The sequence below is a fragment of the Astatotilapia calliptera genome, chromosome 4 (genome assembly GCF_964374335.1).
Source record: "Astatotilapia calliptera chromosome 4, fAstCal68.1, whole genome shotgun sequence".
Classification (NCBI taxonomy): domain Eukaryota; kingdom Metazoa; phylum Chordata; class Actinopteri; order Cichliformes; family Cichlidae; genus Astatotilapia; species Astatotilapia calliptera.
The window spans coordinates 25,282,993-25,295,597 of record NC_137425.1 but is presented as its reverse complement, the minus strand read 5'-3'; the positions used below and the strand labels follow the sequence as shown (position 1 = coordinate 25,295,597).

Here is a 12,605-nt window from a genome sequence, read left to right as displayed (position 1 = left end):
TATAGTACATTGAATCTCTGCAGTCATGACAGAGGGAACTTTTGGTTTCGCTTGGAGTGTTCGGGGTTTTCCATTAGCTTTAGCTTTTGCTTTTATTTTGAGTCTGTTGTTTGCTTCTCTTTGTTCATTTACTTTTGGTTTTGAGTCTTAAACTTTCAGTCGGCCCTACTTTGGAAACGAAACAAAATTTATGACTAAGCAGAGCATGCATGAATGAAAACAGACTTGCTCTGGCCTGAAATACTCCGATGCATAAGTAAAGTAGGAATAGAGTCAACCAAATCTAAAAAAGGTTCCCCACAACATCTCTCAGTATGTAACTTTCATATCCAATAACACTTATGAAGCCATGCAAAATCTTTCCTTCATGAAGACTTTTACAGGTACATTAAAGGATCTCATAATTGTAATGAATGTGCTTTTTTTTTTTTTTTTTACCCCCAATAATTTTGAGCCCGTGAAAGTGCACCTTTAATTTAATGCAGTCACATTCAGTTTGTACCAAGCACATTTTTCATTAATGATTATATAAATGACTACGTCTTTGCTTTTATATATTTCTGTTGCACTTGCTTCATGTTTGTGAGTTTTTTGTGTATTAATAAAATAAAATATAGTCTTTCTGTGTTAAAAAATAATTGTAACACAGAGGGAGTGCGAGCATATTTCATACAGTTATTTTTGATAATATAGCCATACTAAGGCCTGTAGCTCAGACTGTATGTTGCGTAATAGTCTGAAGGTAAGATTTGCATGACTTCTTTCAAATCACTCCGTGATTTTTCACGGGATGAACCGTAGTGTGCAAAAACACTCGAGTACACAGACGTAGTCAAAATTTCTCTGCAACTTTGCAATCTTTCCACCACAAGGCCCGACTACAGAAACGCACACCCATAGGCCTATTTAAAACCAAATGCTGAGTGTAAACAAGTTCTTTCTCCTAAAGTTGTGCAGTTTTGTGTTCCAGGGAAAAGTCTGACCGGTTCCGTCTTCCCATAAATGCCTTTTGCCTTTGTTCCCTTGAAATGCACCCCTTGCGGGTGTAGGACAGGAGAAATAAACCCGTGGATTCCCGGTACTGGGCTGTAAGTTACACTAATGTTTTTCGCTGGTCGTATTCCAGTGAAGCAGCCCTGATTTTACTGGCACGTTTGGTGACTCATATGTGAGTCATAACATGTGGGTGGGAGCGAGCGCTGTGATCTGTCCTGCCGTGTTGTGTTTGCCGCTCCATCCCGACTCCCAAATCCGCTACAGTAGTATCCGGGCAGATAACGAGTCATGTGACCGCCGTATCTCTTCTCTGAATTGCAGGAATGACCTCCTACTTACGGGAAAAGAGGCGCATTTATCCCGTATTTCAGACTGATAGGTGTACTCTTCCCTATAGGACCATAAAGAACAGGCGGTCAGATCACCAGAGCTTTATGGACTTTACCGGAACTAAAACACCACAGCGCTCTGTGCAAACTCACTGCTGGTTATTAAAGCGCCCGTGTGGAAATACTCACTGCACAAAATCAGATTAAAAGGGCACTCTGCCACTTTTACAAGTTCTTCTGCTCAAAAAACTCTGACAGAATAGCTTCAGTGAGGTCATCATTATATCATCAGGGGCATCTTGGCGTAGATTTAAATTTTTAAATTGTGTGTGCAGCTAAAAATTGAAAGTTTTTAAGGCACAGCCACTGACCAGGGAAGGAAGTAATAATTAAAACACTGAGTCATGGTAAAGATATTAATCTAATCACAATCTAGCTTTCATGCTCCCAGTCAATATAAACTGGGGTGACTGACTTTGGTTCTTATAATGATGGTGATCATGCAGTAGTTCTTAAATCAAAGGATGAGGATGTATATTCTCTGCTGTTTGGACCAGTAAATGATCTTTGTTTTAAGTAAACAGTGAGTACGGAATTAATTCTAAATGTTAAAACGTGTTAATATTTCTGTCACTCTTCATGTAACCATATAATCTGATAACCTTTCAGTTCTTAACAGTTTATTAATGCTTAATAAGGTCACTGTAAATTACTGCATTTCATACTCCTGCAAACTTCTCATAACCACTGTTCACAATCTCATCAGGTTGTTACAATATGTTACAGCTACTTTTTAAAATGCTTTCCATTGATGTTGTGTTAAATAAGTAAAGTGTGGCCAATTTCAGACGGTTTTTTTATTATCTTTCAGGCACTCAAAACCTAAACACATTCCAGCATAACAGTGCTGTTATTTGTGAGTCTTCACTAAAATAACATGACAACAAAACTTTAAAATAATCGTCTTTTATCATCACAACAAGTCACAGATTACTTGTTTAGTCTGCCTGACTCTGCTCAGATCAGCAGGTTGTTCTTTGTAGCTTTAGGTCCAAACACGTGGTGAACACAATCCAACACTCATAACACGGTGAAAGGTGTGTCTCTCATCTCGCCGTTATGTTTTCATTCTGCATTTTTAGCCGTTACAAATGCCGATACTGACATATCAGCAAATATCGTCTATAAATCAGCCCCGCCCAAATGCTGGATTAGCCCCGCCCTAAATGAGCAATAGAAACAAGCTGCAATAGGATGATTTCACATGTTTACAAGTTCTGGATCATTTCAAGCTTCTCTTGACTGAAAAATACACTTGACATTTTTAAATTGTCTGTTGTTAGTAGAGATGGACCGATCCGATATTACGTATCGGTATCGGTCCGATACTGACCTAAATTACTGGATCGGATATCGGAGAAAAATAAAAAATGTAATCCGATCCATTAAATATCACGAAAGCACCTCACAAAACTTGCAACACGCCGTAACTCACCTCAGAACGTTAGCACGTCTGAGCAGTATACCTCACGTGATAGAGCGGCTGTGGCATGCGGGACCTGTTGGTGCTCTGGATAGCATTTGGAGCTTCGCTAGCAACCCGGCATTTCATCTCCGACAAAGTTATCCCCGAGAGAAGTAAAGCAAGTGTGTAAGTCCATCTCTGAATGTTTGTAAAGCATTCCTGCGTTAAGCTTAACAAACGATATATGGAGCGACTGCCTCTTCTTGCTGCTACTTCAATCATGAAACTGCTTAACGATCAGCTGATCGGCTTTTCTGTCGTGAGTCCGTGTCTCTAGTTTGCTTTTGGCCCACTTTGCACCAGAAAGAGGAAACCAGCGGCTGAACAACAGCAGCACGTTTAAGCTTGATCAGCTGTTGTTAGAATGTATTTATTATTACTTTCTACTCCAGGATCTTTTTCTACGTAGCTGACGCTGGTAACTGTGCAGGGGCGGATCTAGCAAAGTTTAGCCAGGGGGGCCGATAGGGCATTAACTGGGAAAAGGGGGCACAAAGACATACTTTTCTTTCTTATTCTCATTTAAAATGTCTAGCTTTTAATAAATAATTATCTGACACCCAAAGTTTTAATTTGATGCAAAATGAATAGAAGTCCATTACTGTATATAGTAACTATTAAGTCTAATATATATACCCTAGTAAGCTATAGTACTTTTTCCTTTGGGAAGGTACCATCTGTGCAGTCTGCAATTTTGTTGAAGAAAGATGTTGAATCTATTTAATATTTCTTGAAAAATAATTGATTTCTGTGCATTTTTTTCACACTGCATCAAATTAAGATTGATTACGTCGATTAAGCATCATGAGGTGGAGCGTGAGGGGTGGTTCCCTATTTTTTATTTATTTATTTTTGTTGTTGCTGGGAGTTGGAACCCTATTAGTTAGGTTGCTTAATATTTATGCTAAGTACTCTTTAAAATACCAGAATAGGGAGGATGGTGTAGGTTTAAGTTTATTAGATTGATCAGTATTGCTGAACTATGAAACATTTTTTTTGCATACAGGTATAACAGAATAGCTTTAGTGTAGTTGTTGTTTTAAACTTGAGTATGAACTTATACAAAATGCAGCAAGATATTTAAAAAACAGTTTTGTTGATTAAAAAACACTATATCGGATTCATATCGGTATCGGCAGATATCCAAATTTATGATATCGGTATCGGTATCGGACATAAAAAAGTGGTATCGTGCCATCTCTAGTTGTTAGTATGTTGTGCGTGTAAGGTAACAACATTCACATCTGTCCTGTGTTTTCACAGCAGTTTGTTGCTTCATATCTCGGAGGCTACATTTAAACATGCACACAACAGTGTCATTGGATTAACATGTTTATATAATCTCAAAACTGGGAGGTCAAAAGTCGACAAGTTCAGCTCATTCCTCATCCTTGAAGTGTTTGTCAACTCCTCCTGCTGTGTCATCATCATCATCATCATCATCCAGCTTTTCAGTTGTTGCCGTGGAAACAGTTGCCATGGCACCCAATGCGTAAGTGATGCAAGTGCTCCAGGTGCAGAGAGAGCGTGGACCACAGGCCGTGTGGATGAATTGTGTTTGTGTGGAGTTACAAAGAGTTTTTTTTTTCTTTTCTGTAAACTGATCCACACCAACCTCAATGAAAGACAGTAGGAATTTGGCTCTGGGCCCTTTTTCCACAATACTTGTGCCACCTTTATGAGCTGTTCTCACCTGGGGGCTGGGTGAATAGATGCTCAGGTATAAAGTTTGAAAAGTGCGTGAGATCACACTGTTAAACAACATCTTTTTTTTCTTTTTCCTTGATCGCATGAGCAGTTATTATTTAATCGCTGAGACCTTCATCTTAGTTATAGTCAGCTGTATTTCCAGCTCTCCTCTCTGCAGAGAGGTTGCTTAGCATTCAGGATGTAAAATTAAGACTTTCTGTCAGTGTTTAGCTCTTTCGTTCCATATTTGGATCAAACGTGGTTGAAGGGGTGGACGTTTCCACGGGAGAGGGAGAGAGAGAAGGCGAGGCTTTCATTTCCATTGCAGATTCTGATCTTTGCTGAGCTTTACTTCTGTTACATAAAAATACATAGAGCTCATATTGTTTCATGCTCAGGCTGGAGTCCAGTGGTGCATCTAAGGACTTGTGAAAGTGGGAAAATTAAAAAACAATAAATCCCTAAAAGTCATATTATGATCTTAGACCAGACTGACATAGTGTCTTTGTAGTTTTCAGTGAGTGAACTTTTTAGCTTTTTGGTGCAGAGCTTGATGGAAAGATTGATAGCATCTACACACTACATGTGTACATTGACCTTTGCTACTGGGGGGGTGGAGGTGGTTGACAATATTTTGTTAGCCTTGTTCAGAAGAATCCTACCTTCTTCCTCCTTTTTCTGCATTAATGCGAAATTAAGTTGATGAGCCAAACAAAACTGAGAATCTGGCTTTAACATTTTAAGAAAACTGGATGCTATGGAAGCTCTGTTTCTACAATAGGGGGGCCATGGAGGGTGGAATCAATCACAACAATTGGGTTATAAATTAATGTAATTCTTAAGTGTTTTTAAACACCTTTTAAATGGTAGAAATACAAAAAAAAATGCTTATTTATATAATAAATTCGCGATTTAAGTAAGTTTCTACAGGAAGCTACACATTTTAAGCTTAACATAGTCAGCTATGTTAAAAAAAATCATGTTTAATTTAGAAAAAAAATTCAGACAGAGGTAAGTTCAGATTTCGTGTTAGCTATTCTAACACCTGAATAAGTCGAAAGTTCGAGATAGCCAATTTGAAATTTCGCGTTATTGAGTAAAAATCTATTAAATATGGAGTTATTTAATAGAAATTCCCAGACAGTCACCCGAAATTTTGACTTATGAACGACAAAAGCAATAATAATTCATGAGCAAAAAAGCAGCAGCTCCCCTAGCTGTAACCCTTAATAATCCTGTCCTCGTGATCTCTTTCCCTCTGCCCCTCTCCTGCACTCTAGTCTAACTTGCGTGCGCGGCCTCGCGGGTGCGGGCACGAATCTTGGAGGCTCGGCCCCTACGCAACAGTGTGAGAGCGCGCAGGACTTAAAGCTGCTGTTGATGTGTCGCAGATTTTAAACACTGAGAGAGGCAGGCAGCAGGAGCAGGCGTGAAGGGGAAGAAGCGAAGGCAGAAAAACAAGCGAGCATCCGCTGTGACAGTGCGAGGGTTTTCCCCACACATACTCGTCTTTAAATAGTATCTGTTATTTAAATTTTTGCACTGCGACAAAAAACAACAACAAAAAAGCCAACAAAAACAACAACAACAACCGAAAAAGCATAGATACCCAGTTCGCGTCCTGCTCAGGATTCAGCGATCAGCGATGGAGCTGTCTTCAATTGGAGACCAAGTGTTTGCAGTGGAGTCGATAACAAATAAGAGGGTGAGAAAGGTAAGAATGAGCACGTAACTCACAGAAAAACTTAATCGCCTGTGTTTGTTTTCCCTCTTGAAGGAGCGCTCTGCTCCGGTTGCCATGCACAAACAAAACCTGGCTACGCACTTTTGTCGCTCCCAAATCCTTCTCCAGCTTTTACGCTAAGACACAACACCGATCTGTTTTCATGCAACTGCGCCAAACTTTAACACTGTTTTAGCGCACGAGTCGCATCCTGTAACCTTCATGTGCAACGGCTGGCGCTGCAGCTGCTGCAGCGTGTTCGTGTTTTGGAGGAGCCTACGCAGTTGTAGTGAAATGTGTGGAGGAAGAAGAAGGGGGGTGTGTGACCTGAAAACAGGTCTGACGGCCAGTAGCTATGCGGGCAGCTGCGCACTTTATTTTCGGTTAGATGGTGAGCGCTGCGTAAATCCGTCGCTGACTCCTTCGTGGTGGTGGCCCATTGATTTTTTGCAGTTGGGGGTGGTGGGGGGATTTGGGGGTGATAATTTGAGCAGCACGAGCGCACTATAATGTAGAAATGCGCTCTCGCATAAGTTTAATAGAGCCTGTAAACAAACACGTTCTTCTCCTGAAAGCGCGCACTGTGCGCACGTCGGAGCTGCTCTTGTTTTGTTTTGTTTTTATCTCGTCTTCACTGGGACAAACTGCGAGCATTGATTTTCGAGCTGATAATTTAAAAAGTAAAAAAAGATTTTAATTTTTTTAAGATAAAATTGCGCAGCACCGCGTTGTTTACATGCCCCCGCCTCCCCTCATCTTCACGTGTGGCCCCACCTATACGAGCGGAGGGCTGTTCTAGAACGTGCACGAGAATCGTAGAAACCGGCACCTGCTGTAGCCACGTTCGGTCACGTCATCGCCAGCGAGAGACTAGCTGCAGCCACTCAGCCTCGCTGTCATTGACGTCACCCCTCACAAAAACACCCCTTTAAAAAAAAAAGAAGTAAAAATCCTCGTGACTCTCCCTCTGTCCCTCCCATCCACACTTTAAAGCGACAGCAGCTTGGTTCTGTATGCGCTGGAGCACGTGTTTTGTGTGTGTGCTGCATCATCTCTAAGTGTACACCACCCCCACCCCTCTGTCTCTCCTCAGGGTGCTGTGGAGTATCTATTGAAATGGCAGGGATGGCCCCAAAAGTGAGTAAGCCTTGAGTAATCATCTAGTGACCTCATTCCCCTCATCCGGTGTATATTTATGAGCGTTTATAGAATGTGCTTCTTCATACTAGATAGACTGACATCTTGGGTGTGTGTGTGTGTGCGCTGGCAGGTACAGTACCTGGGAACCAGAGGACAATATTTTGGACCCTCTCCTTGTTCTGGCCTACGAGGAGAAGTGCGTAATTACAGAAACTGTTGTGGTTTTCCTTTCATTCTGTTAGTCACACTTTCATATTCTTGCTTTTGTTTCTGACCTCTCTCTCTCTCTCTCTCTGTCTGCTTCTTTTCCAGCCGGGAGAAGATAAGAACTCTGACCTATCGCAGGAAAGGTCTTAGACCGAGGAGGCCCATCCTGCGGGTAGCGACACTTACCTTTCCTCTTGTCTCACAAACCTTTGTTGTATCTTCCTTCATTAATCCTAACTGCTGGCCAGGCTTGTTTGTTTAAAGGCAGTTGCACATTTATCCAGGTGATGACTTTTGGTATTTGTGCACACACACAACAAACAAATAAAAAAGATATTAAAGGGGTATTCCATCAATTTAACATTAAGCTTACAAATTTTTGGGATGTAGGAATCCTGGGACTTTTTTCTTCTTAGTTACTTATTGGCCTAAAGTTCCTCTGATGGGAGCGCCTTAGGTTCAGTGTCAAATCACAGACCTTACCATTAGCACCCAACAAACTCTGCCTTCTGCCGCCTGAACCGCCTGACCTGTAACCCTGCTGCTAATGCAACTTGATCTCAAGCTCCAGCCCAATAACCCCAATTACATCACCATGACATCAGCAGGATTATTTTTCAAGCTCGCTTTACTAGCTGAATGGTACTCAAATGTAAGTTTCATGTATAACATTGCCAGAATGCCCCTTTGGTTGAAACATTTACTTCTCATAAACAGCTGGAAATATGAGGAAACAAAAAAAACCCCAATGCTGTATCATTGTGAACAATACTTTTGTTGTTTTTTCTTCACAGTTCATTATTGTCCAGATGTTTTAACAGTTTAAAACATCAGTTTCTTTACAGAGTGACCCATTAGCGCTGATAATCAATCACTAAGATACAAAACCCCAGCAGAGATCAAGGCGCAATGGCCTCAGTAGTTTTTAAAAGACGTTTCTAAAGCGAGGGGTGTGACCCCCGAATGGTCGTTGCTCTCACTGTGTCATTATCACTTCAGTCGTTAAAGGTGCAATTTGTAAGAGTTGCTGTCAAGCTTTGTCCCACACGTGGATATCAGAGCATCACAAATTAGCCAAGTCAAGCTCTTGATATCACCATGACGATGAGGACCAGAGAGGGTCCTTAAAAGAAAATCATGCATTAACACTTGGACAGAGTCACAGACTGTGTGCACTGTGCAGTGCTCCTTCTTTGGACCGACACAGTATGCATGCAACACTAACTCACTGCTGCCTGTTGTGGTAAATAGGTGGTACTTTTAAAAAAGGCAAGCCGGGCATAGCTGGTTTGGAATTTGCATTTTGCACCTTTAAGCTCCATTTACTTGTTTTTGAAGCGAGTTTAGAACAGTTCTGGTGTTTCGTGAGATGATGACTGTTTCCATTACTTGTATCAAACTGCAGTAAATCTGTAAATATACATCTTTTAATCTGATTTTAATGGCAGATATTGGCACATTTTCTGTACTTATAAATACGGTATTCACAGCAGCAGGATTGTTTTATTTATTTATGTATTTATTTTTTGGTTAGTATTCCACCATCCTAGCTAATCCTAGCTAAAACCATCCTGTCAACCAATTTCTGCAGAATTAAGACATTTCTAAAAAACAAAAATAAAACAAAGGTGTTAAACATGCTAAACAGCTAATGTTTGCAGTTTGGATAGTGGTGTTGGCTGCAGAAGTAAACTGAATATCACAGCATTTTCTTTACGACTACATTTCCCATACACGTGCTGTCTGTCAAAAATGAAATGCATCCTATGTTTCCACTGTAAGTAACTCAAAAGACAGAACTGTATTTGCTTCCTGCTTGTGTGCGCAGTCATACAGCTTCTGACCTGCCACCATCTCTGCTCTCCCCCAGAATGTCTTTGCCATGGACCTCCGCAGCGCTCACAAGATGACGGAGAAGCCTCCGCCCCGCATTCGCCTCTCCCTCACCCGCTCCATGAGCACAGACGTGGACCACGTTGAGCACGGCAGCATGTACCAGCGCCAGGTGAGGAGGAATGGCTGGCAGAGGGTGGCCAAAGGAGGGCGAGATGGCAAACGTATGCATCTGCAGAAGAAGAAGATGGAGCCCATGGAGGAGGACTGGGGCGGCACCAGTGAAGAAGAGAAGTCTGAGAGCACCATGGGGGAGAGATGTGAAGGCAGTTTATATGGTTGGTTTGTCAAGCTGATAACAAAACGCAGTAGCCCCACCATGACCTTTGACCCTTAAAAATGAACAAGATGTGTCACCATCTCTTTTCAGGCCTGTCAGAGTGCAGCTCACCTGCTTTGCTCGAGCAACATGACCTGGAGCTGCAGGTGGGGGAGAAGTTGGGTGGTGACCTGATGCCGGTAAGCTCGCACACGTGGATCGACATTATGGGCGAGTGCGATTCGACACCGAAGCCAATGCTTGTGCGCAGCCAATCAAAGGACAGCACCTCTGCATCTGAGGCCAGACTGGGCGATGCAGTTTCTGTGAGTGACAGGTCAGATTCGGACAGAGGAGAAGAGGGCTGGGAGTCAGGCCCGGAGAGAAGCAATGCAACCTCAGTGATAGTGAGCATTCGGGGGAGCAGGGGGACGGCAGGTGACGCCGCTACCGTCTGCTCCCTGGCTGAGGTGAGGAAGGAGGAAGCGAGAGGCGACGATTCGATCGTCGCCCCAGAGACTGCTTCCCCAACAGCAGATCAGCCGAAGACCGTCATCTTGACAAAAGTGACTATAAACTCTGTGACGGTGACGTTTAAAGAAGCGAGGGTGGCCGAAGGCTTCTTTAAGGGCTACTGAACAAGGGTGACGAGTGGCACCGAGAGCTCAGAATAACCATAATTAGACTTGCCACTCATTTTGTACATGTAAAATGGTCACGTATGTAAGATAACTCTACATGTTTACAAAGCTACATTCATTTCCCGCTGAGTTCAGTGAAGAAATTTTTGCCTTTGCATAAAAAGTGAGTGGTAATTTTATTATTGTGGCTCATTTATTAGATGTGATAGGAAGCCTGAGGCCCTTAAAAAAGTGCTCAAATTATCCATAAGAATCCAGCAGACTAAATAGGTCTCTGGCTGGTTTCTTCCCCGGGGCCGCTGGGTTTACCGAGAGTGAGACACACGTGAGACAGCAGCCTGAAACGATGCAGTTCAGATAACTACTCAGATGCAGCTACTTTTCTCAGTGCTTTCCAGCAAGACATTGGTCTCACACTCAGATCGGTTCTCGGGGCCCGTTTTCAGTCGCTCCTCTTTCTTACAAATGATTTTGTAAAGATGTTTCTTTTGTCATTTAATTATTTTTTTTAGTATTTGCACAGAGCTAACCGCATGCCCTGTCAGTCTGTGCCACACATGCTCAAAGCCCTGTCCTGTGCTTTGTTGAAGAGGTTTATTTCTGTCACAAAAGCAAGAAAAAAAACAAAAAAACAAAGACAGAGAATTAATGCCTGTCGCTTAGATGAAGTTCTGCGCTTCAAGGAGGATGGATGCACAAAAACAAGTACTCAGCCGTGTTCGCCCTTTGTCTGTCCCTTTATTTTTCAAGTATGAAATGCTACCTGGTTCTATTTTTGTATTACCATTTGATAGTCCACTCTCTTCACTAGCCTTTGTGCATATCAAAACAGGAGGTGTCGTTTTACTCAGCTGCTGTGTAGGTAATGTGCAAATGAAAGCAAGTGTACATTCAGCCGGACCGTAGTGCGCTTTTATTTATTGCATGTCACACGTATAAGCTAAACTAACTTATGTCACTCGGTGTGTCCAAACAAGTCTCTTTCTCTCTGACAAACATGAAAAGTCAAAGATGTCTTCTCTCTTAAAAAATACATTTTTACTTTGACTCTATTTCCAATAAATGTGTACAACAGTAGCTGCCGCCTGGAGTGTGCTTAGAGGGGGTGGGTATAAAGACATGTTTCTGTGTTACCTTTCTGAAAGAGATGACGAAGCCAGTCATGAAACACAGATGTATCCAAATTTATTTATTCATTTCTTGGGAAGGTTTTTGGTTTTTTTTGTTGTTGTTTTTTGACAATGAACCTTCTTTGTTGTAGTTTTGCTTTAGTGCCTCGTGATGAGAGATTTGTTTCAAACCCACTATCGAAACCTAACAACCAACTGACGAGCAGTTTCACGCCCTTGTCGTGTCATGATAAATAAAGCAGAGAAAAGTTGCATTTGGTAGCTGTTCACTGAAATTTGGAGAACAAGGCACAAAAACATGTAAGTGAACCATTTATTTGGGGTTTTTTTGGCCTTACACGGAGAGCAAAAACCAGTTGGTACAGTCTTAAAAAGAGAATGAATGCAGCTCAAAGCAGCGTGAAAGACCAGACCTTGGTTAGATGTTAGACCACATCCAGCCAAGTCAAGGACACTCGAGGAGGTGAGGTAGGTGTATCGTCAAAGTCTGAAATCAAAAGACGCCTTCATGAATGTTCACAACAAGGTACAAGCCACTGGTTAAACTCAATAACAAGAAGGTTCGATTAGACTGTGTCAGAGCCTGCACAGCTCTGGAAATTTCTTTTAAAAGATGAAACCTACGATAAATCGGGTAAGATGCTTGCCAGCCAGTTAAGGGGCTTCCAGGCAAAACAACATATCACGAAGATTAGAATGGCTAATGGTAATATCACTTCGGACCCTTCCAAAATTAATGATACGTTTAGGGCTTTTTACTCCCAACTTTACACCTCCGAATTCCCGCAGGAAAGCACTTTAATGGATAACTTTCTAAAGACTTTGAATGTACCTATGCTTTCCTCTGATAGTAAAAACAGATTGGATGAACCCATCACGCCAGAGGAGCTGAGCGCAGCCATCTCCTCATTGCAGCCTGGGAAATCCCCTGGCCCTGACGGCTTTCCTGTAGAATTTTTCAAAGCATTCTCACCCTTGCTTTTACCTCAACTACATTTAACCCTTTCCGACTCATGGAAGTGTGGTAGACTTCCGCCATCCTTTTACGAGGCAAGTATTGCTCTTGTCCCAAA

At 42.0% G+C, this 12,605-nt stretch overlaps 1 protein-coding gene across 1 annotated transcript; it reads left to right on the top strand.

The window, feature by feature from the left end:
• The first annotated feature begins 5,924 nt into the window (after window positions 1–5,924).
• On the top strand, window positions 5,925–11,479 carry cbx7a (chromobox homolog 7a). Its single transcript, XM_026165635.2, has 6 exons — window positions 5,925–6,253; window positions 7,356–7,399; window positions 7,533–7,598; window positions 7,715–7,781; window positions 9,480–9,780; window positions 9,873–11,479. Exons 1-6 carry the CDS (start codon window positions 6,185–6,187, stop codon window positions 10,397–10,399), a joined length of 1,074 nt encoding a protein of 357 aa, XP_026021420.2. The 5' UTR covers window positions 5,925–6,184; the 3' UTR covers window positions 10,400–11,479.
• Window positions 11,480–12,605: the final 1,126 nt, after the last annotated feature.